Source organism: Dermochelys coriacea, chromosome 24 (assembly GCF_009764565.3).
Source record: "Dermochelys coriacea isolate rDerCor1 chromosome 24, rDerCor1.pri.v4, whole genome shotgun sequence".
NCBI classification, from domain to species: Eukaryota; Metazoa; Chordata; order Testudines; family Dermochelyidae; genus Dermochelys; species Dermochelys coriacea.
Window position 1 is genome coordinate 3,729,418 of NC_050091.1, and position 22,891 is coordinate 3,752,308.

Here is a 22,891-nt window from a genome sequence, read left to right on the forward strand (position 1 = left end):
TGTATTTTGACTAAATTTCCTTTTTTCTTTTAATTGACACTTTGCTTTTTAACCCACCAACACAAGTTGTGTCCTGCGCAGCTTTGAAAGGAGATGCCAGGTGCTTCTATCTGATTCCTCTCTGTTTGTAAATACAAAGGGGTTTCAGGTCCTTTTATTCCCGGACTATAAATCCAGACAGCACGTGCCAAGCAGCAGGTGAATTGTCCCCGAAGGTTGTGAGCACCAGATATTTTTATATACTGTAAATTAGGGCCAGGTGACTGCAATAGTGCCGCTGATTGCATCTCCGTTCCAGGAACTCCCACCCAACACCATCCCACAGGGAATCGCATTAGTAGAATGGCATATAAATGTTCCAGGGTCACCGAACTAACTCCCAGAGTAACCCACGTCTCTATCGTATCGCTGTGAAACTCGCCAAGGACATTAGAGACGGAGCCTGAACCGAAACTCCAGAGGGAATGTTATAGCTTGACACTAAAGAGGGGCCAGGGCAATCTAGCAGTTAAAATGCTGGCTGAAGAGTCAAGAGATCTAGATTCAATTCCTTACTATGCTCCTAACTCCCTGTATGCCTAGTCTCTAAAACTGCCCGTTATCCTACAGCTGTGTACAGAGTTAGCAAAGCAGGCTCCACAAAATGCAGAGCGATAGAGAATCAGACCTTCAGTTTCCCCACACGTAACTCCAGAGGACAATCATTCCTTTGGCTGTCTGGGCTTTTAGACTATACTCTCTTCAGGGCAGGGAATATCTCTGACAGTGGAAACGTACAACCCCAAGCGCAATGGGCAGTGATCTCAGCTAGGGCTGTCAGGATATCAATTATAATAATCTTTATTATATATGAGCAACAGGGGATGGCTCACTTAATGTTTACCTGTTCTGTTCATCCTATCTGAAGCACCTGGGATTGGCCACGGTCAAAAGACAGGATACTGGGCTTGATCGACCTTTAAGCCATTCTTATAGTAGCCTAGACACTGTGGGAAAGATGGGGTTTCAAACCCCCAAACTGGGGCTACTTCCCATCCAGGGTTTCTATCGGGCCTTTTACAGTGGTCCGTCTCAGGGTAATGAATGCAGGGCACATGCCAAGAGAAGTTTGGATCTGGAGCCAGTGCTGAGATGCAGGATTTTGGTCCATCTTTTTTTTCCCCTAAGGGTCACCCAGATCACACAGTGCTTTATCAAGCCACAAAATCAAATGGCCAGATCCCCAGCTGGAGTCAATGGGTCAGATCCCCAGCTCCACTGACTAATCCATACGGCCCAACAGGGTCCAAGTCTCCTCCTGTTTACACTGACATAAATCAGGAGCGATTCCATCAGACGCTCTCCCTGTTTACTGCGCTGCAGCAGGTCTGTTCACACCAGCACCAGCCAGCTGCTCAGAGCAGGTCGAGCCCCAAAGGTGAGATCCTGGGCCTCTTGACGTGAATGGCCGAAATTCCCACACCCCTCTGCACCGGTGAGGCCAGATGCCCCCCCAGCCATCCCCGCCTTGCTCCCCCCTGCCGCAAACCACAGCCAGCTGGAAAGGCAGCACATGCAGCCATGCCTGATTCACTCCTCTAAGGCCCCGATCCTGCCTCCTCACCTCCCACCCAGGGGGCAGAGGACCTGGGGAGAGATGCTCAGAACCCAGCACCTTTCCCGTGGGGCTGGAGTTGGGAAAAAACACAGCTCCCGTGCAGGGTCGCAAGAGAAGTGGCGTTCCTCCGGGCGGGGCACCGGCATCTTTCCAATAGTCACACCAGCCGTGCTCTCGACTCGGGCACTGGCCTTTTAGGTAGAAGGGCTCCCAATAAATATGTAGGTTATAAAAAGCCCCAGCCCCAAAAGCCACGTTCCCTATTACCCAGCAGCCCCCAGCACTGCATTCCGTGTTCCTAGGCTACTGCTCCGACATAGCATCCTCTCTGGGCTAGTGACACACACACACATCCTTCACAATAACACTGCTTATTCCTGCTCCACACCTATCCCCCTGAGGCTCTCAAAGGGCTTCCCACACACTCATTATTAGTTCAACCTCCCCCGCTGCAAGATGGGTCAGTATCATTCCCCATTATCATCATTATTCCCATTACACAGAAAACTGAGGCACTGGGAGGGGACGGGACTTGCCAGGGAGGGCACAGAAAAGCCGGACCTAGAAGCCAGGTGTCTAGATTCCCACTCCCCTGATCTCAGCCCACAGGCTACACTATAGTAGAGCTCAGGGGTCTTTCCCGGATTGCATTGGCTTCTCTTTCCAGTCCCTATGCCCAGAAATAGCCATTCCCATACCCGCTTGCTCCCCACATCTCCATGGGACATTTTTGGATTTTCTCTGAGCAGCCTCACTTCACAAGCCATTTCATTGCCTCGGGCTTAGCGTGAAGAGCAGGGGTTAAATGATTGCCTTTGATCACAGCCCCGCTGATGTATTTGTTTTAATTCCTCCAGCCCCCTTAGCTACAATTTTCCACTTTCACGTCTCTTTCCATGACTCTCTGCAAATCTGGATTATTTATTGCCTGAACTCCTGTTATCCCCACCCCACAGGGTCAACTTCTCAGCACTAGTCAAAAGCCCATCAAGAAACCAAATAAGCAGCTACCCGCCCCCAACCCTGCCCAAAAAGCTCCTGCTTGTTCCTTTTTTCTCCAGAGCCTGGAGGTCTCTGTGTTTTGAAGTCAAATGGCCAGTTTCTCAGGGACACTTTGTTCCATTGCCCTCTCCAGCCTTACCCTGAAAAATGAGGGAATCAGCATTTATTGATAGGGAAAGTCCAGTGTGTTTAGCAACAAAGGACCCTGGAAATTACTAAGCTGTTTCAGAGCAGGGAGCCCATCTACCCTGGTATCCCGTCTCCTATTGTGCCCAGCACAAGCTCCTTCAAAGGAAGGTGCAGAAAGCCCTGTGGTTTTGGGATAATGTAGCTCACACCCAGTCAATGGGCCACTTTGATCCCTCCTAGTGGTGGCTGGACCACAGAGGGAGTGTGATGAGCTGGCTGCAGCAGGGGTTCTTTTAGCTCAGGCTGTAGCAGGTCACACATCTTTCGATCCTGAGTCCCAGATCCAAATCACTGTGCTGACCTGAAGGCCCCATTATATTAGAGGTTGTACAGACACAATTGCTAGAGATGGTCCCTGCCCCTGAGAGTTCACAATCCCAGTAGAGACCAGCAAGTGGACAATGGTTGTCCCCACTTTACAGATGGGGAAACTGAGGCACGGAGCAACAGAGTGACTTACCCAAGGTCACACAGAGTCAGGGGCAGAACTGGGAACTGGCCCCCACTCTCCTGAGTCCCATTATTATTTTGCTATTTGTATTACAGTCACACCTAGAATTAGAGCCCTGTTGTGCTGGGTCTGGCCCGTACACATAGCAAGAGGCCATCCTTCCTCCAGGAAAGCTTACAACCTCAAAAGACACACGTCAGATGGAAAACAGTCACCCCTTCTCCTAACACAAGAACTTGGAGTCACCCGATGAAATTACTAGGCAGCAGCTTTAAAAACAAACAGAAGGAAGTACTTCTTCACCCAACATACACAACCTATGGAACTCATTGTCAGGGGATGATGTGAAGGTCTGGAGCATAACTGGGTTCAAAAAAGAATTAGATAAGTACCTGGAGGATAGGTCCATCAATGGCTATTAGCCAAGACAGTCAGGGACGCAGCCCCATGCTCTGGGTGTCCCTAAACCTCAGACCGCCAGAAGCTGGGACCAGACGACAGGGGATGGATCACTCGCTAATTGCCCTGTTCTGTTCATTCCCTCTGAAGCACCTGAGACAGGCTAGTGGCTAGATGGACCATTGGACTGACCCAGCACAGCCACTCTTATGTGACTTGCCCAAGGTCATGGAGCAGGCTAGGTGCAGATCCGAGAACAGGAGCCAGAATCTCTTGGCCACCAGCCTCGTGCTGCATCCACTAGCCCCCGCATCTGCAGTCCCAGCCCGCTGTCTTAACCCTCACCTCTGGGTCACCCACCCATCCCATCCCGCACAGCCTCCACCGGGAGAGACTCTGCTGAGGCTGCGCACCCCCCGCCAGCCAGTCTCGCCTCTCTCGGCAACCCAGGAGCGGACTTTCAAGGCCTGCTAGTCAGGCTGGGGAAACTTACTGCCGGTGGTGGCCAGCGCGGGCACAAGCGGGATGAGGCTGAGCACCAGCAAAGCTATCCCGAGCAGCAGGTGGCAGAGGGACAACGATGCTGCTGTCTCCTTCTTCACCCCCATGGTCCATAAACAGAAAATCCCCCGGCCGTTCTCCAAAGCAAGGCAGAATGCGCCCTCACGCCCTTCGCCCCCGGCAGCTCCTCTTATGAGGCGGGAAGCAGGCGCCACACAGACTGCGGAGCTTGGGAACAGAGGGACCCCAGCGCCTCCCACTTCATTCCCAGGGGACCGGCAGGGACAGTGCCACTCCTTGGCCTCCACCGCAATCGGCCTCGATCCACCTCAGTCCAGGCTCCGAGGAGAAAGCCCCCGGCTTCCGGGCTCCCCAATGTCCATGCTCCATGCATAGAACTGGGCGAGGAGCCAGGCCCTGAGCGTGCACCTGGCAGCACACCTGGGCGCCGACAGTCAGGCGAAGCTGCCTCCTGCCCTCCCCAAGTGCAGCCAGGTGAAACTCCAGCCCAGGGGCAGGGCCAAAGCAGTCCCACCTTCTCCTAGGGGCCCTGCCTCCTTCCACCGCTGCTCTGGCTGGGTTGCAGGCAGGGTGATGGCATGGGGGGAGCTGCCAGGCTCCGAGCAGGCGGGAGGGGCCTTGGGCCAGCTTCACTTTTGTTTTCGATTGCTACATTCAAAATATTTAGCCTGAAAACTGAACCGAGATGGGGTTGAGCAAGGGACGGGGAGGGGGGAGCTTGTTTGGGAAATAAGGAGCCAGAGATTGACCAGGCAAGAGAGATTCCCCCAAATGCTCCAGCTAACTGCGAGGCGGGGGTTGCAGCCGGGAATCAACAGCCTCAGTTCCGCTACCCATCAACTGCACGACCCCCCGGCAAGTCTCTGGGCCTCAGTTTCCCCAGCTGTAACATGAGCTTCATGATAGTAGGTGGAGGATTGGGGAGCTGTTGCTGGGGGGAACGTGGTGTGACCTTTCATTATGGATCAGCGCCCAGGCATCAGAGGGGTGGGCACAATTGCAGAGAGGCCACTGGATGTTTTTTCAAAAATCACAAAATTTCAGGGGAAACTTTCAAGCCAAATGGGATTTTTTTTCTGCCTCTCGTTTCAAACTTCTTGCAGAGAATCCCCCTCTCCTAGGTGAAAGTACATGCAGAGAGTCTCAGCTAAATAGCCCACACAACCATCAAACAGCTTGGTGCAACTGGACCAGGGGTCCTTTGAACCACTCCTGTTGTATTAGACCCTAGCAGGGCCTGTAAGGGCCAGATCTTCTCCTGCCCCAGCCAGCTAGACTAGCCCCTCTCCCCTCACCTCTTGGAAGAGCAGCCACCTGATCAGGAGCAATGGCTCCTTCCTGCCTCCTTGTCCCCTTCCTAAGCAGCAGAGGTGACAGGCCCTTTGCAATGCAGCACTTACCCCCATCCCCTTCTTTCTGGGATGCAGTGTGGGGGTACAGTGAGATGTCAGGCTGGGGCAGGGGTTCTGGAAGGGCAGTGGAGTCGTAGAAAAGCTGGCCTAGTGGGTGCCTGCTGCATTTGGGGTGAACTCTTTGCACCCAAGCTGTGGAATTTAGCCACAGTGGAGTAACATATTCCCGCAGCCTCACGGTGGATCAGGGCTGCGGTGGAGAATCCCTCCAGGATGGATCAAGCAGGGGAACTGTACCACAGACCCAGCTTTGACCTCTCTTTTGTTAAAGGCACTTTTAATGGCATGGGCAGTAAATACCTGGCAGCAAATTTTCGTTGCGGGGGGCACATTTGATCCGCACAGATAGGGACTCTGGCTTTCAGCTTAACGAAACAAACCACCACTAATCAGCTCCCACGCCTGCCCTTCTCCTTGAGCGTAGTAACCTGGGGTTTCTGGCAAACTCAACTGCTTTTCTGAGTCAGCGGTTTCATGGAATGGGCTTTTCCAGCTGTCACCTTTCTCCCAGGTGAGACCAGGCAGATCCACACCCCTGTGCGCTCCGGTCCTGCAGGTTGCAGATTTGCCACGGGTGATGAAGAAAGTGGGGATGGAGGGGAGGGGGGGTTTAAAACCCCTTGGCATGAGCAAAGTGCTGCACTCATATGCTCTAAATTCCCAAGGCCCCTCTGAGATTATTTTGCCTTATAGGAGCAGTGCCCATTGCGCTGGGGGCTGCGCAGTCAATCAGAAACCTGAGCGGCCACCCTGAATACGGCTTGGCAACGGTGGCCGCTACCTTCGTCAGCGGCTCACAGCCAGCTCCTGTCTGCATCCCCGTCCCCCTTCTAGTTCTGCACATGTTCCTGTGAGGGCAGAGCGCTCACCTGCACCAGTTCGCTGCTCCCCAGCCAACAGTTTGGTTTCATCTCCCCCAGCTGTCCCTGTAAGGCAGGGGGAGGCTATAGGCGCCAAAGCCGGTCTGCCTCTTATCCTCCCTATTGTTCCCGTGGTCGCGGGAGTCTGGACCTTGACCAGAAAGCATCGACTGTCCCTGCCTTCAGGGTGCTTAGTCAGCACCTGTTACGTCCCTTTAAGGGACACGCCCTGGCCAGGTGTTGTCTGACCGCTACTCCTTCCTACCCTGACAGGGACAGACAGGCCATTAGCCCGCCAGCGCCCAAGGGCGGGGAGAGCGGTGGGGCTCGGTCCTCAACAGCACCAAGTGCAGGGCCAGCACCCTGGAGGGCCCAGTTACCAACCTGCCTGAGAGATCCAGCTGGGGAGATGCCCAGTGCCATGAGCTGAGCTCTAGCGCCACCCAGGGAGCGGAGCCGGTTCTGCTTGGATGATTCGAGCCACGGCTGTGGAGCGTGGGTAGGCCAGGCTGGTTCCTGAGCCGGCTGCCCCTTGGGAGTCAGACCCGCATTGCAAAGGCCCCCAGAGCAGGCAGGAGCCAGAGGGGAGACGCTTGGCATGTTTATTTCTTTAAAAATAACCAGGCAGGGGGGAAAAATGACCTGGGCAGATCATCCCTGGATAGCTGGCAGGGAGGGAGGGGGTCTGGCCTGCCATGCACCTTAGGCCAGCATGCAAGGGTTTGTGGGGTGCTGGGGAAGGGGCACCCACCTGGCTTCCTGTTGCCCCTCAACAGCTGGGTAAAGACATCCGGCACCACATGGCAGCCGTTCGCACATGCAGAGCCGCCATCCATCCCCGCCCAGCGTATTGCTGGGGGTCAGCAGGCGGAGTGGAGTGGGGAGGGGAAGTGAGGTGCAAGGGAGGGAAAGAGACTCATATTAACCCCACGAGGGCTGGAATAAACAGAGCCCCTAGTGCTTTAGGGCAAGTGCGGGGCGGGGGGGGGGTACAGTTGGATTAACCCCATGAGTTCCAGAACACACCATCTGAAAGTGAGCAGAATGCGGGGGGGTGGGGGAAAGGTTCCAATTAACCCCACGAGTGCCAGACAGAACAGCCACATGGGGGGGTTCCCTATTGGAAAGCATAAGAGGGGTGCAGAAAATGCACCCTGAAAGGCCCTAATGGTGGGGAGGTGGGAGGGCTCTGTTTGAATAAGGGAGGGATAATGAAAGAGTCAATAGCAGGGATCTCTTCTCTCATCCCCCAATACCTCGCCCTACAGACACGATAACCAGGTGCCAAGGTGCTGCGGGCAGCGGCCGAGCTTCACCCACTGACACGTGTTCCCTTTTCACCAGCTCCATCCACAGCTCACTCCCAGTCCTCAGGCATCTGGCTAGAGAGGAGCATGGGGCAGGGGTGAAGAGGCAGGATCCCATTTCCAGCCGCCTCCCACTCCCCCGACCAAAGTCAATGCCCCTTCCCGCTGTTCGGGTCTCGGTGGATGGAGCCCAGCTGCCGGGGTGTCTGATCTCACAGGGTCGTGAGCACGGATCCCCCCTTTCCCACCTCTGGGGGATGCAACTGCCCCTCCCCAGCTGATGCAGAGGGTGGGGAGGGGGCGGGAGCATGCTGGAGTCTGTGGTTGGGGGGCCAGGTCTCAAGAGCAGCTGCTTCTCCGCCGGCGCAGCAGTGTCACCGCGTGGGTGGTCTCGCCCTCCTGGTCACTCTCGCAGCCACGCTGGAAAATGGGGGGAGCACCAGAGAGGGTCAGAGAGGGGGATAGGATGGAGGGCACATGATATAAGTGTACACCCCTACATACAGGTGCACACCCAGGCTCCCATGCACACAGACCCCCCCCGTGCACACCCAGATCCCCCATGCATACGCACACACATGGGCCCCCTGGTGCGCATGCGCACACACACACACACACACACACACACACGGCCCTGCCCTGGCTGCCCCCAGGCAGATCCTGCGCACAGCGGGCAAGGTCTATGCCAGCCAGCCCTGGGCACCCAGAAGCAGCAGAAAGGCCAGCATGAAGTGTTTCATTAACTAGCCAGCTGGCCAGCCAGCATCAGCCCTGGCTCTAAACCCCCAGGGGTGCCTGGAGCTCCAGGAAGGTGGGGTTGCTTGGGTACCCAGATAATTAATGCTACCCTGGCCACTCACCCCACTCCCCCAACACTCATCCCAGCATCTAACCGCACCCCAAACCCTTCAGCATGTGACCCCTGACACTAACCCCAACTTGTAACCCATCCCACCAATCCCAGCCCAGAGCCTACCCCTGCCCATTCATCCATCACTCCCCCAACCCCTAAGCAGTGAGTCCGGAGTGAAAGGTCCCCAGCGCTCTCCCCCAAGAGCTGCCTGCCCAGGGAGCGAGTTCTCAAGCTAAATCAACAAGTCCTCACCAGAGTCTCATCCTCCTTCTTCTGGCCACACAAGAGTTTCAGGTGGCCGAGCCGGTTGCAGGCAGACACCATGTTGTAGGAGAGCTGAGGGGATGGGGGGGGGGGGGGAAAAAACATGCAATGGGGCAGCTTAAGGCTAAGGATCTTTTGAGCCCCCACACCCCCATATTAGGAGGGTGTCACACACACACACACACACACACACAAGCGATGTTTCTATTAACGAGCCTGCTGTTATGCAGCCTCTTTCATATTGAAGGATTTCTTCCCGGCTGCTAAAATGCGGCCACCTCTGGGGTGGAACGGAGCAGCCGTTCAAAAGTTTAGGACAGGAAGCAAAGAGGTATCCTGCACCCAGCTGAAATGAGCCAGGGGATTTTAGGTCAGGGAGATGTAGCCAGAGCTTGGGGCTTGATGCCTCTGTTGTTTCAAAGAGGGCCATGGAACAACGAATGGTCTTCCCCTAGTGTCGCACATACAAGGGGCAAGTGCCCCCAAGGGCTCCCTGTGGCATTGGGGTCAGCACTGACTGCAAGGGGAGAGCACCCCCCATGAGGCACCCGCCCCACTCCTAGCAGCACAGCGCCCCCTAGAGCCGCACGGGGGCCAGCCCTGCCTGGGAAGGGAGAGCACTCTCTGCTGCACCCGGCTGCCCCCGTGGATGTGCCCCCAGAGGAGCCGTGGCAGATTTACCTTCCATTTCCTGCGGGCGTTGAACTTGCGGAAGTTCTTCATGTTGATGGAGGAACGGCTGCGGTTGGTGGCCTGCTTCCGGCTCAGGGGCTGCCAGGGGGCAAAAACGTGAGCAGTCACACCCAGCATGCCACCCCAAGCCCCAGCTTGTGCCCACAGGCAGCAGGGAGAACCCGGTACCCTTAGAGGGAGAATCCCCTGTACCCACAAACACCCAGCGGAGTTGAGAACAGGCCCTGAGCTGAGCAGCGGAGTCCAGTTGCCACCCCCTGCTCAACTAGGGAACTGAGCCCGGGGTTCCCCAAACCCCTGAGGTCTCCTGGCAGCTGCAGGGGCATGGGAGGAAAGAGGGAACTTGTCTCTTCACCAGCTGCCCTGGAAAGTCGTTATTTGTCTATAGGTGCCCGTTTCCCAGAGGGATCTGACTCCTGGTGGTGCAGAAAACAGCCCCGTACAAAGGCTTCCCTGCCACTAAGGGCTCATCCCGTATTCGATGGCCCAAGGGCAATTCTCCACCTGCCAGCTGCCTCTGCAGCCTGCCCCCAGTCTTTGGCTTCACACCAGGCTCCATGCCCTCCCCCCAGCCTGGGCCCTCGGGAAAGAGCGAAGCTACCAGGAGTGGCTGCCCTGATCCCCAGGGCCGCAGCAGGACCCACCGGACACTGCCGTGGGCGTCCCCTTGCTAGTCTGGCCGTCCCCGCCTCCCCACGCACCCCCGGGTCCATCTGGAAACACAAGCAGCCCCCTCACCTTGATCCACGGATGGACGAGGCTCTCGGCTGCGCTCATGCGACTCCTGCAGCAGGGAGAACGGGAACAGTTTGCCGCTTTCTCACCAGAAAAGAAAAACCTTTCCCCCTCCTTCTCTCTGGGAAACCCGGGCCCTTTCCCCTCCTGGTGCTCCCTGCCCTGCTGAGAACCTCCCATGTCAGGAATCTGCTCCCTGCCCCCCAGAGCCATCTCCCCAGCCCACCCGTGTAGTGCAAAGGATTCAATTGTCCCCCCTCAATATGCCCTCATGTCCCCTCTTTGCATGCCAGCCCTTCTCTGGTGCCACCAGGGCACCCAGATTATCAGACTGGCCCCCAATGGCTTACAGGTTGTGGTCCTGCCGTGGACCGGCTGGCTTGTGCCATGCAGGACGGACCTAATCACGGGCCAGCCTGCACCCTCTGTGCCAGCCTTTCCAGCTGGAGTTATGGGGGTATGTTGGCTTGAACAAACCTCCCCCGGCAGCTGGAATCACACTTGGCCCAGATCCTTAGGGGTGGAAATCACCCAGTGCCAGGTGACAGAATGAGGCCCCCACCAGAGCCCTCTGCCAGGTGCTTTATGCTGGCTGTACCCAGAGGTTAATGTCACCCCGCGCGGCCTGCTCCAGCAGAGGGATTAAGGGGCTCCCGCTTTTTGAGCTGCTCTGCCAGGGTAACCCCCTGCCCATGGTTGGCAGGTGCCAGCCTCAGGGTCTTGCTGCCCAGCGGGCTGTGGCGATGCCAGGTGTTACCCAGGCTCCTTCACCAGCAGCTGCTGGATGAAGTCTTTGGCCATATCGGTGGTCTCGCTGAAGAATTTTTCCTCAAACTCGTAGTTGCCAGCGACGACGTTGGAGAGAGTCTCGGCATCCGTCTCACCCTGGAACGGGGACATCCCACTCAGCCTGCATGAGACAAGGATCCATTGAGAGCTCATTGAGTCCAGTGGGCCCCTGACCCCCACAGGGAGCTGTCAGGAACAGCTCCGGGCTCCCAATGTGACCTTTCTGATGCATGGAGGCAAGCCAGAGAAGGGTGAGAGACCCACCCATCCTACAAAGGCTGTGACGTCCACCCACCTGCTGGGAGCCCGGCCTCTTTGTCCAGAAAACATGGACTACAGCAGGCTTTGGACATTGAGAGCCAGGTAACAGGGACCATACAGCCAGCCCGATCCTCAACTGGTATGAAACCCTCCCCACCCCCACAATCCACTCCTCACTGCTGAGTTCTTGCCCAAAAGGTTGGCTTAGGGCCCCTTCTACCTGCCCTCTGACCCAGACTGATACCAGCCAAGGATCGGAGCCAGCCCTGGCCAGGATCAGGGCCCCTGCGTGCAAGGTTGTGCACAAACAGAGGCAGACATGCTCCATGTCCCAAAGCTATTTGTAGTCTAAGGGCCTGATTTTCCTTTGCACCACGCCAGCAGCGTAAAGTAGTTTGAAAGAGGGGGAGGAGGTACAGTTTCTGTCACTTCCAGGCCAGCGCGGTGTAAAGGGGCTGTAATGTAAACAAGAGACAGGCCCAATTAACCTAAGTACACGTCCCACGCAGAGGTATCCAAGTGCTGAGCAGCTGAGCATCCCAATCCCATCACTCAGAGAAGGGGCGCGCTCCCACGATTGGAGCGCAGCTTGCTTTGCTGTGAGCAATTGTGGGGCAGGCAGTAGGGTCCAGTGATTAGGGTGCAGGCCTGGCTCTCCGGAAACCTGGATTCCCTTCCTGGCCCTGCTGCAGAGCCCCTGGGGAAGCGGTGACCCTGCTCTGTGCCTCAGTTTCCCACTCTGTACAATGATATTGACCTCCAATGATGCGCTTGGGGGTGGCCTCTGGATTAAAAACCCAAAACAAGGGCTAAAGACAGGAGGGTCAGACAAGAAGAGACACCCAAGATGTTGGGTACTTACAAGATATAGGTAATAACGCCAATGCTCCTGAAATAAACAAAGACACATTCTAGGTTAACTGGCCTAACCTAGATGCGGACAATCAGTACGCACAGGTTACATTTGTAGAAATCAAGGAGGGGATCCTTGTAAATAAATAGAGTGGAGTAAATTTCACCCTTTTTTCCTCCCAACCCTTATCCCAAATCCTGCTGATCCAGCGTCACTCCCTCCCTTTCACTGAGCAGTTTTCCACTCTATGATGCATTAGCCCATTACTCGCTTCCACTATTCCTGGCATGCGACTGACACCCCCCCCAATCGTATGGCCCACATGCTCCTTGACTGGACAGCAGAAACTCTTAAGCAGGATGACAAATGGGAGGAAAGTCAGAAAGAAAAGAGGTGCTGGTGTTTTCTCCCCCCAACGGTACTTCAAACACCAGTCACCTTGCAATCATCGCTCTGAGGAGCTGAGCAGACTGAGCTCCTTAAGATGGTCACGGTCAGATCATTTTTGTGGCTCTTCAGTTGGATGCAAGAGGCCGGGGAATCGTCCCCCAGCGGCACGTGGCGTGTTCAAAACAAAGCCAACAGACCCTGGAATACTGCCTGGGTGAGGCTGAGAACTTGGCCGAGCCGACCACAGCTCATGTTATACCCCTAGCCCGAGCCACGACTTTAATGAGGGGCACCACTCAGACTCCCCGTCCTTACCACATGTCTGTTGCCGAGCTCAGAGGCTCATAGTTAATCACTTCGGGAGCTTGGAGGAGAAAAAAAAAAATAGAAATACAGACTAGTCACTTTGCATCCACTGCCCGACTCCTTTCACCCCCATGGGACATGAGATGTACAGCAAGTCAAAGCACAAATGACCTCTCTATATACAACCGCAGGGTCAGCCTGGACGCCCCTCACCCCGCTGGGTTTCCATCTCTAAAATCCAGCCATTCCCACTGCTTCTGAGTGGTGCTAGGGCGTGCTGGGCTGCTCTTTCAGACAGGCCAGGAACCCAGAGTTCAAGCCATGGGCGGTCATTAAGATCCCCTGGTTCTTTGGGGAGGGAAGATCTGTTCAGAGCTACAAACCCCCAGAACTCTGGTTACCACCTTCTGCCTCCTTACAATCCACCCCCACTGCAAGTTGGCAGGAAACAAGAGTCTCCTTCACTTCCCGTCCTAAAGTGTCTGTATGTTCCTCGAAGTAGCTACTGTGTTCTGCCCCAGAGGTGGCTCCATTTTAGATGTGGGGGAAATTCCTTGCTATCGAGTATTCCCAAGTGCTTGGGGATGAAAGCTGCTGCAGAAACGCACGAGATTATTCTTCAGGTCCCTGCCTCAGGCTTTCAGGAATCTTGCTACAGAATGTGTAGGACCCTACCAAATTCACAGCCACGCGTCACGCACCATGAAATCTGGTTCCCCCCAAGAAATCTGGTCTTGTGTGCTTTTACCCTATACTATACAGATTTCATGGGGGTGACCAGTGTTTCTCAAACTGGGGGACCTGACCCAAAAGGGAGTTGCAAAGATGGTCACAAGGTTATTTTAGGGGGGTCATGGTATTACCAGGTTTACTTCTGCGCTGCCTTTAGAGCTGGGTAGCCAAAGAGCAGCGACTGTTGACCGGGCACCCAGCTCTGAAGGCAGCACCCCGCCAGCAGCAGCACTGAAGTAAGGGGGGCAATACCCTACCATGCCATCCTTACTTCTACCCTGCTGCTGGCGACGGCGCTGCCTTCAGAGCTGGGCTCCCAGCCTGCAGCTGCCACTCTTCAGCTACCCCGCTCTGAAGACAGCCGCCACCAGCAGCCATGCAGAAGTAAGGGTAGCAGTATACACAACCTCCCCCCACCTACAATAAGCTTGTGACCCTGCCCCTGCAACTCCTTTTTGGGTCAGGACCCCTACAATTACAACACAATGAAATTTCAGATTTAAATAGCTGAAATCATGAAATTTCAGATTTTTTAAAAATCCTATAACCAAGAAATTGACCAAAATGAACTGTGAATTTGGTAGGGCCCTCACCATGTGACTCAACAATATCTTGTGGCAGAGAGTTCCACAGGTTAACCCCAATAGACTACTATGCCAAGGAGTCCCACAGGCTCCTGGCAACTGTCCCAGCAGATCATTCATGCTCAGCTGTTTACCTATGTACTGTGGAGTCCCACAAAGGCTTTTGAAGGTTACTCCATCTTCCAGCTTTTGGGCCAGACCAAAATCGATTATCTTGATTTTTGGGTTGGGGACATCTTTCTCCAGCAGCATGATATTCTCCGGCTGTGGGGGAGGGGTGGGAGACACCATGAGTCCAGTTCTCCGTCATCCCACGTGGTCATTGACACCAGTGCAAAGCAAGCGCAGGGACACGATCAGATCGGGATGGGCAGCATCTCACACCCACTTTGCACTGGTGCAGACAGACATAAGGGGCATCGGGGCTTACAGGGTCAACTTGCCCGTGCCCCACAGCCTCCCCCGTGCCCACTGCTGGGTTGTGGCAGTAGGGGAGATAGGAATAGTCTTGCGGTGGGCTTGTGATTGGAGGGGGAGCCAGCAGGGATCAAGATGGGAATGCAGAAGGCTGAAGGGTTTCCCAGCTGAGCTCTTTCTGAGACTCCTGCCAGGCAAGGCTAAGATCCGAGCATGGAAGTGGGAGATCCATGCAGCCAGGGAGAACAGCCCCACTGTCTGGGCTGCATTTTAGCCCACGGCCCTGGCCCCATCTCCCTGCACCGGAGCAGAGGGGATATCTAATTTCTACAGCTGCTTTCCAGCTGGAGAAGGGGGGGCAGAGGGGGGGGATGACACTGCAGGTGTAAAGACTTGTGCTGGCCAGCAGGTGTCAGTGTAACCTCAGTGGCCGGGCTAGGAGTTCGATGAGAAGAGAGCAGAGGGAGGGAAGAGGAGATGGGACGGGCAGGAGGCAGCCTGAGAGGACAGCGGGCTCTGAAATGGGTCCAACCCACATGCGTGGGTCCATTCCGGACCCCCTTGGAATGGGAAAAGCCACAGGCTGTGCACCATGGGCCTGGGTCTTTGAGGCTGCTCTGGCAGTGTAAAGAGGCCTTGTAGCCCCCATGACAACCCCTCCTTGCCCCCATGAACAGGGCTTCCCTGGCTGGGGCGGAACTGGTTTTACGGGCCCTGCATTGGCCCAGTCCCCAGAATGGGGTCAGATTGGAGGCATGGCTGGAGCAAGCTGCATTATGGGAATTCGCTGCTCCGTAGGGAGGAGAGTGCGAGTTAGAGCAGCCCTGAGGCTGCTCTGATTTACACCGAGAACCAGGCAAGGCCTTGCAAAGCTACAAAGGGCGTTTGGCCCCCTCCTGCCCATCTCCAACCCACTCCCACATGCAGGGCAGGAGACGGGAGGGACTGAGAATCAACAGCTAAGGGACTAGAGGCAGTTCCTGTGCCGGGAAGGGAGGGGGCTGGGCACCTTGAGGTCGAAGTGGGCAATGTGCCGCCCATGCATGTAGGCAACGGCCTGCAGGATCTGCTGCAGGAACTCGATGGCCTCCGCCTCCATCAGCGTCTCCTTCTCGGCAATGAAGTCAAAGAGCTCCCCACCACGGATCCTGAGAGCAGAGTGGGAGAGCGAGTGAGGTCGAGAAACATCAGAGAGCCTAATCCTGCTCCCACTTTTGGCAGGGCCCGGGGAGTTGCTGGAGCCCCAATGTCCTGAGGGGTAGGGACAGCAGCAAGCTCATGCTAGAACAGGTGTGAGGTGTAAACACCTGGCGCTCCATTGGACCCTGGCATCACAGGATCTTAAAGCCCTGACATCAGTGGGGTCAGTACCACATCCCCCCTCAGAAAACTGAGGCACAAAGAGGGGAGTGATTTGTCCTGGAGTCACAGAGCAGGATAGGGCAGCGTGGGGATTAGAACCCAGGAGTTCTGACTTACAGACCTAGGCGCGACCCACTTGAAGACTCTGATCCAATTCCATTCTGCAGTTCCTGTCCATTACAGCTGCCACATTCAGAGGTGGCTGCATTTCAGAGCAGGACGTGTGCTCCCTGCTCAATGCTGCCGTTAATCAGCTGCAGCGTTCCACTTAAGAAGTGGCTGCATTTCAGCGAAGGCAGGAAAGTGACCCCTGTACAGCCATCGTGTAGAAGCCTATAGACAGGAGGCGCTATCCAGACAGATCATCATCTCACACGTACGAGGCAGACAGAGGTAGGTGTACAAACACATACAGGCATAGATCACATAGGGTCCTGGTTGCCTTGTGCAGTTACGGGGGGGGGGGGTGAAAGTTTACTGTGGCACTCACTTTGCCAGCACAAGGTGCAGGCCAATGGAGAATCAGGCCCATTAACTGCAGGATCTAAACGAGATTTGCCTGGATGAAAAATATATATATATATATATATATATATATATATATATATATATATATATATATATATATATATATATATATATTTCATCCACTCAAGCTCAAAGAGCTAAGCAGACATGAAGTCAAATCCATGGTCCTCACACCAGAGAGGCACCATCCACAGGAGAGAGCTCAGGATTTCAAACCCTCAGCTGCCCATCCCAGAGCACTCAGGGCCAGGAATCCATTCCAGGGGACTGGAGCTGCTGCGTGCGGGGCAGATCTAAGCAATCTTGTGCCATCTGGGGCTTCGAAATTCAGCACAGACACCTTGACTCACCCACAGGGAGCTGGCACAGAGCTCAGAGCCCAGGTACGACACACTTGTGGACTGGAGCAGCTGTTTCCAGTCAGGCAGAGTGAGAGCTGGTGGTTAGAGCAGTGGGGACTGGCAGCCAGGATTCCTTGGTTCTTTCCCAGCTGTGTCACTGAATGACCTTGGTGAAAGTCTTGTCAGTGTCTCTGTGCCTCAGTTTCCCCATGGATGCAATGGGGATGATCCCCCCCAGCAGGGAGGGGGCGAGGCGCACTATAAACACGGAGCATTATTACAGTGGGGTGAGAGGGAGCCCACGTGCCCTGCCCCCCACCCCACCCCACCCACTCACAGCTCCAGGATCAGCACCATCTCGGCCTTGCTGGCGAAGAGGTCGTGCAAACGCAGGATGTTGGGGTGCTCCAGCTGCTGCAGGATGCTGACCTCCCGCTCCACCTGCTCGCGGTTCAGCCCCAGCCGGCTGCCCTTGCACTTGCGCATCTTCACGAACTTGGCGGCGTAGAAAGTTCCCGTGCTCCGCTTCCGGCAGCGCTTCACCACCCCGAAGTGCCCGCTGTGGGGACAAGGTGGAGAGACACCCTGGTGGGGGGGCTGGAGCAGTCAGAGCGGGGGGGGGGGGGGGACTGACTCTTGCCCACATGCTCAGGGTTTAGCTAATCACCATATTTGGGGTCGGGAAGGAATTTTCCTCCAGGGCAGATTGGCAGAGGCCCTGGCGGGGTTTTTGCCTTCCTCTGCAGCATGGGGCATGGATCACTTGCTGCAGGATTCTCTGCACCTTGAAGTCTTTAAACCACGAGTTGAGGACTTCAGAAGCTCAGACATAGGGCAGGGGTTTGTTACAGGAGTGGGTGGGTGAGATTCTGGGGCCTGCGTTGTGCAAGAAGTCAGACTAGATGATTATAATGGTCCCTTCTGACCTTAAAGTCTATGAGACTCCTGGGTTCTATCCCCAGTGAGGGAAGGGAAGAGAAGGGGAAGAGCCAGGACTCCTGGGTTCTATTTGCAGCCGTGGGACGGAAGGAGAGCCTAGGGGCTAGAGAAGGTGCTTTAGGCAATTGCTGATGCTGGCTCATTTCGAGCAAACCCTTGTGAGGCCATTTGACCCTTTTAGCTGCTCGGGTCGCAGAGGAACCTGTCTAGAGAAGGTCCGAAGGGAAAGTCTGAGCCTGCGAGCCAACAGGCCCCGAGCTGGTGGGGGGGGTTTCCTGTGGGGGTGGATCTGACAAGGGTGGGAGGGAGACGAAGAGGAGTTTCCTGCCGTAGTTGTTCTGCTCCAAGCTGGGGGGAGAGACCCCGTCCTTAGCACCCTCAGTCTGCGTGTGCGAGAGAGACACGTCCACAGGAAGAAAGACGGAGTGACCTGAGCTCTCCCCATCACCCGCAGAGCCCCGTCCAGGTGCCCAGCTGTACCTCCCACCACCCCCGCAACGGGGCGCGTGTGCAAAGGGTGCCGGGTGGCGCCGGACCAGGAACTAGCCCAGATGCAGCGCAGCCACCCTGGCAACATCCTCCCCTGGGACGGCCCAGCCTGCAGTGCCTCACCTGCCCAGCTTCTCCAGCAGCTCGTACAGCTCCTCCACGCTGCCGGGCCTGAATGTGGCCATGACAGTGGGGCTCAGCAGCTCCGTCACAAAGACCTCATCGTCCTCTGGCCAGCTGGTCTCCTGCAGAAGGCAACAGAGAAGAGGTTGAATGCAACCCCCCGGCTTAGCCAGTAGGCCTATGGCTCCCCTGGGGGTGGCTGAGGCAGCTGCTCACTGCAGGAGGAGCCCTTCCTTTAGCTCAGTGGGTGGAGAGCCCTGTACTTGCTGCAGAAGGTCACCGGTTCAATCCGTACTGAGCCAGCCACGAAGGGGTACAGAAATTCAGTACCAGCCCCCAGGGGCAGCTCTCTTACCCTGGCTGTGTGTTTAAGGCTGAGCAGGCTGAGAATCAGGAGCCAGGACTCCTGGGTTCTTTCCTGGCTCTGCTACTGACTCCCTGCATGCCACTAGGCAAATCACTTCCCTACCCACTTCCCTATGGGGAGGGGGATACTGGCAGCAGGGTGGTCTCCTGGCTGAAACTGAGTGAATGTTTGTAGGGCTCTTTGGGACCCTTGGATGGGAGGGGGCAAAGCCCCCATTACAGAGATTACCATCAGCCCTGCCACAGTCATGGTGGGGGTGCCGCACCTTTAAGGTACACTGAGGAACAGCAGGGGTTTCCCGCCCTGCATTGCTACAGTAACACAACAGGTTCACAGGTGGGATCACTTTGTCACACGGATCACGCCTGGGGAATAAGAGCTGGGGAGAGGGGCCCAGCTAGGATCCCCAAGAGGAGACTCCTCTGGCAGGCCCGCATTCCCACACGCCATCCTCGGCCGGCACGCCTCTCTCCACACCAGCAGGCTGCAGCTACACAACGTCTTCCATCCAAATGGGGCATCAAAGACTGAGAGCTCTGAGGAGCTAGAAGAATTCCTCACACAGTGAGTGACGTTAGAAAGCGCTGACAGTTCGCCCCCACGGGTACCTCCATGCTACGCTCCCCACAGGACTTAGGATAGGGCAGCACTGTGGTCTCTACTGGCAAATATCAACTCTTCAGTGGTAACCAGTATATGGGATGATTGCAGTGCAGCGACTTCTGGGGTGGGGCACAACAGTTGTTGAACAGCACATCACACTGCCGCACAGGGATCATTCACCAAGCATTGAAATGCAGCCCGTTCTGGGGTGAGGCATGGCAGTTGAATAGCGCACCACAACACTGTGCAGGGATCATTCACCTGCCACTGAAAAGCAACCAGCTCTGGGGTGAGTTGTGGCAAAATGGCACACTGCAACACCACACTGGGATCATTCCCTTAGCACCAAAACGCAGCCAGCTCTGGGGCGAGGCACAACAGCACGGGAAGAATTGCGTGTTCACCTCACTCTCTAGGCGAGTTCAGGCTCTGCAGCTCATTCAATCTCTTGGCCCCTCTGTCGAGGCTGCCAACCAGGAGCCAGTTAGCTCCTGCCCATTGCATGGGGCACAACTGAACAGAGAAGAGCAGCCCAAGCCACCCTGCTGCCCTCAGATGGCAAAGGCTTGGAAGTCACCGACTCCTCATGACGGAGAATCCACCACGTCCGTGAGGAGGCTAAGCCAGCATTAGAAATTTGCCCCTTACTTCCACTTTGGGTCAATTTCCAGCCACTTGTTCTGCCGCCACCTGGCAGATAAGAGAACCTTCTGCTACCAGCTGCCTTCTCCGCTGCATGGGTTTAAGGCACCAGACCACCCCGCTCTCACCTGGATACAAAGCCATGCACCATTAATCCCCGATTATAGAACAGTGCAGCACTATTCACCAGACCTTGCCCCTTAGCAGCCTCCCTGGCGAGCCTCATTAGAGCCAACAAGCTGGTCCACAGAGGGGTGAGCCAGGAGCTGGGCTGCAGGGACTGAAGGAAAGTTGATAGAGGCAAAAGGCCGCCAAGACAAGTTAGTCCAGTGGCTAGGCAACTAAACAGGGGCTTGGGAGACCTGGGTTCAACTCCTTACTCTGCCACAGACTCTGTGGGACCTTGGCTGAATCACTTAGCTGCTATGCCTCAGTTTCCCCACCTATACACTGGGAATGGTTGCCCTGCCTCAAGACTATATACATTAATGATTGGGAGGTGCTCAGATGCTGCAGTAATAGGGCCCAGATAGGCACGTCAGATACATTTAAAAGCAAACTTTTTAAAAAATGCAAAGTTAACTGTTGGAACTTGCTGCCACAGGAGATTACTGGGTCCCAGAGCTCTGCAGGACTGAATGGTTTCTGGCAAAGGGCTGTTCCCAGGAGATGAGAACAAAAGAGACCCCACCACTACCCTGACATCCCCAGATGGGAAAACGGGGGGGGGGGGGGAGAAAGCTCAGCTGGAACAGCCAGAACAGGTTTCCGGAGCATCATGCACCCAAGCCAGGACCCCTGGCCCCTCAATGACCCAAGGAGAGAGCAGATCCCAGCCACCAATCACCAGGGTCAACTCTCACCTTGATGGTGTCGGAGGGGCTCCCGGCCCCCCCATTAGCAAGGCCCACGACCCCACCATCCTCAGCCATCAGCTGCAAAGACAAACGAAGGGCATGGGTTAGCTGGGAAGAGACGTGGTGCTGAGGGCGGGGCCCAGCCCTGCCAGCATGGACTGAGCCTGGCTGTGAGCAGTGGCGTTTAGGGTCACCTGCCAGAGAAAAGCAGAACATGGGGATGCGAATACCCCTCAAGCCTGACCCACAGCCCCCACCCACCCAGCCCTGAGGTCCCCCCAGCTCTTCTAATGCCCCTTAATCCCAACCCGCAGCTCCCGCTTCTATCCAAACCCTGAACGAACAAACACACACACTCTGCTGATGTCCCTCAATCCCAACCCTGAACACACACCACCAAATAACCCACCGCCTGGGTCCACATCTCCAGCCGAGGCCACGGAAACTCATTTCACCTGTGACCTTCACTCCCACTCTGGAAGGCCGGGTGCCCTTTAACCCTTCGCTCCCCCGGCTCCTCTCCAGGCCCCCCAGGCTACGGAGGGGGCCCACGTGAAACGAAATCAGAAGCGGAGACAAGACAGAGACTCAACGCACAACAAGACGGCCGGAAAGCAAAGCCCAGGGAGACCCTGGAGAGCGATTACAAAGGAGATTACTCTGCCGGATCACAGCTGAGCTGCTGAGGAATTTAGTCAGTGGGGGAGAAGGAATTAAAATCCTTGGAGAGGGGGGCAGCTCCCCCTCTCCACCCTTGGATCTTCCAATGGGACTTCTCCTCTGACTGATCGCTGCCCTGAGCTCAGTGGGGCCGGAGTCTCAGTTGCATTAAAGCCCCTTTTACAACTTCCCAGAGGGAAAAGTCACCAGATTTAAAGCCCAGTGAAGCTGCTGGAGGGGTCTGACTGAATGGGGGCGCTGACATAGGGGAAGGAATCAATCCGAGGTATGTTGGAGCTGCTAAGGCTCCCCCCAGGCCACTCTGGCAGCAGAAGGGGGGGGGCTGAGAATCCTCCTGTACAGGGGCTCCCCAGGCAGCATGGAGCTGGCTGAAGGATCCTGCTCCCAGCTCCACTGCCCTGCACTATGGGTATCCTCTGCTTCCCAGGACCCACAGGGAACAGGGCATAAACTAGAGCAGCCCTAAGGTTGCGCTAAATGGCCCCAGGAACTGGGAAGGGCCCACATAGTCTGAGACTACAGAGAGCACAAAGTCCTTAATCCCCACCCCAAGGGCAGAAACAGAGGATCAGTCCCCCACCCCCTGCTCGCCCACTGCGCAGGGTGCATGCAGCACCCACCCCAGAGAAGTCACCCCCTGTGCAGTTTTCGTGACAGCAATTACACTCTTGTTTTGAATCCCTCTGGTGAAGGGCCCCAGGTGAGGTGAATCATGGCTCCTGCTGGGGGAGGGCCTGGGGGGAAACATTTGGAAATGGGACGAGCCATTGGCTCTGGGATTGATTTTTAAATAGATTTCTTCCCCTGAAATTACAAGCCAGCAGGTTTCAAATATTTTCCAGATCAGCTGGACGATAAACTCGAACAGAACAGCAGAGACCACAACCTGCCAAGTATCCAAGCTCCACTCCTCGGTGGGGCCTGCCAGAGGATCCCGTCCCTAATGCATCCTGAATCCCAGAGCCAGGGAGATAGGACAGAGACACAGGGAACCAGGGATGTTTAGGAGGAAACAAACAGCCTGCTTGCCCCTGCCCCAGAGATCACAATGCTACAATGCCTTGCCACCCCCCCCACACACACACCCTTATGCTAATTACAGCCCCACGTGGCACCTTTCCCACGTGACCTGCTACCGCCTGGTATTGCGACCTCTAACCAGCTGATGGCCAACCTTCCTCTCGGGAATGGCAAAGTGCCTAAGGCAACAGATAGGACTCCTGGATTCCATTCCCAGCTCTGGAAGGGGAGTGGGGTCTAGCGGTTAGAGATGGGGGGGTGGGGCTGCGAGTCAGGACTCCTGGGTTTCTTCCCAACTCTACTGGTGACAATTTGGGGGGAGT

General features: G+C 55.8%; 2 protein-coding genes across 14 annotated transcripts in view; both read right to left on the minus strand.

The window, feature by feature from the left end:
- Window positions 1-6,878, minus strand: part of INSRR (insulin receptor related receptor) — a 38,544-nt gene extending 31,666 nt beyond the window's left edge. The window contains 1 exon segment of the mRNA XM_043502274.1: window positions 4,132-6,878. Coding sequence (XP_043358209.1) covers window positions 4,132-4,246 — 115 coding nt within the window. The 5' untranslated portion in view covers window positions 4,247-6,878.
- A 137-nt stretch (window positions 6,879-7,015) lies between these two features.
- LOC119848055 (death-associated protein kinase 2-like) overlaps window positions 7,016-22,891 on the minus strand; it is a 30,619-nt gene continuing 14,743 nt past the window's right edge. For 5 of the 13 annotated variants that reach the window (XM_043501743.1, XM_043501742.1, XM_043501744.1 and 2 more), the window contains 12 exons: window positions 20,874-21,061; window positions 18,399-18,520; window positions 17,185-17,406; window positions 15,626-15,764; window positions 14,334-14,463; window positions 12,893-12,941; window positions 12,197-12,223; window positions 11,042-11,194; window positions 10,288-10,333; window positions 9,538-9,627; window positions 8,845-8,928; window positions 7,016-8,159 (listed from right to left, as the gene is read on the minus strand). In XM_043501743.1, coding sequence (XP_043357678.1) covers window positions 8,079-8,159; window positions 8,845-8,928; window positions 9,538-9,627; window positions 10,288-10,333; window positions 11,042-11,194; window positions 12,197-12,223; window positions 12,893-12,941; window positions 14,334-14,463; window positions 15,626-15,764; window positions 17,185-17,406; window positions 18,399-18,520; window positions 20,874-21,061 — 1,331 coding nt within the window. In that variant the 3' untranslated portion in view covers window positions 7,016-8,078. Of the gene's footprint in view, window positions 8,160-8,844; window positions 8,929-9,537; window positions 9,628-10,287; window positions 10,334-11,041; window positions 11,195-12,196; window positions 12,224-12,892; window positions 12,942-14,333; window positions 14,464-15,625; window positions 15,765-17,184; window positions 17,407-18,398; window positions 18,521-19,373; window positions 19,395-20,873; window positions 21,067-22,891 lie in introns of those variants that run through there. The other 8 variants (XM_043501747.1, XM_038383418.2, XM_038383423.2 and 5 more) reach the window with 6 other exon arrangements.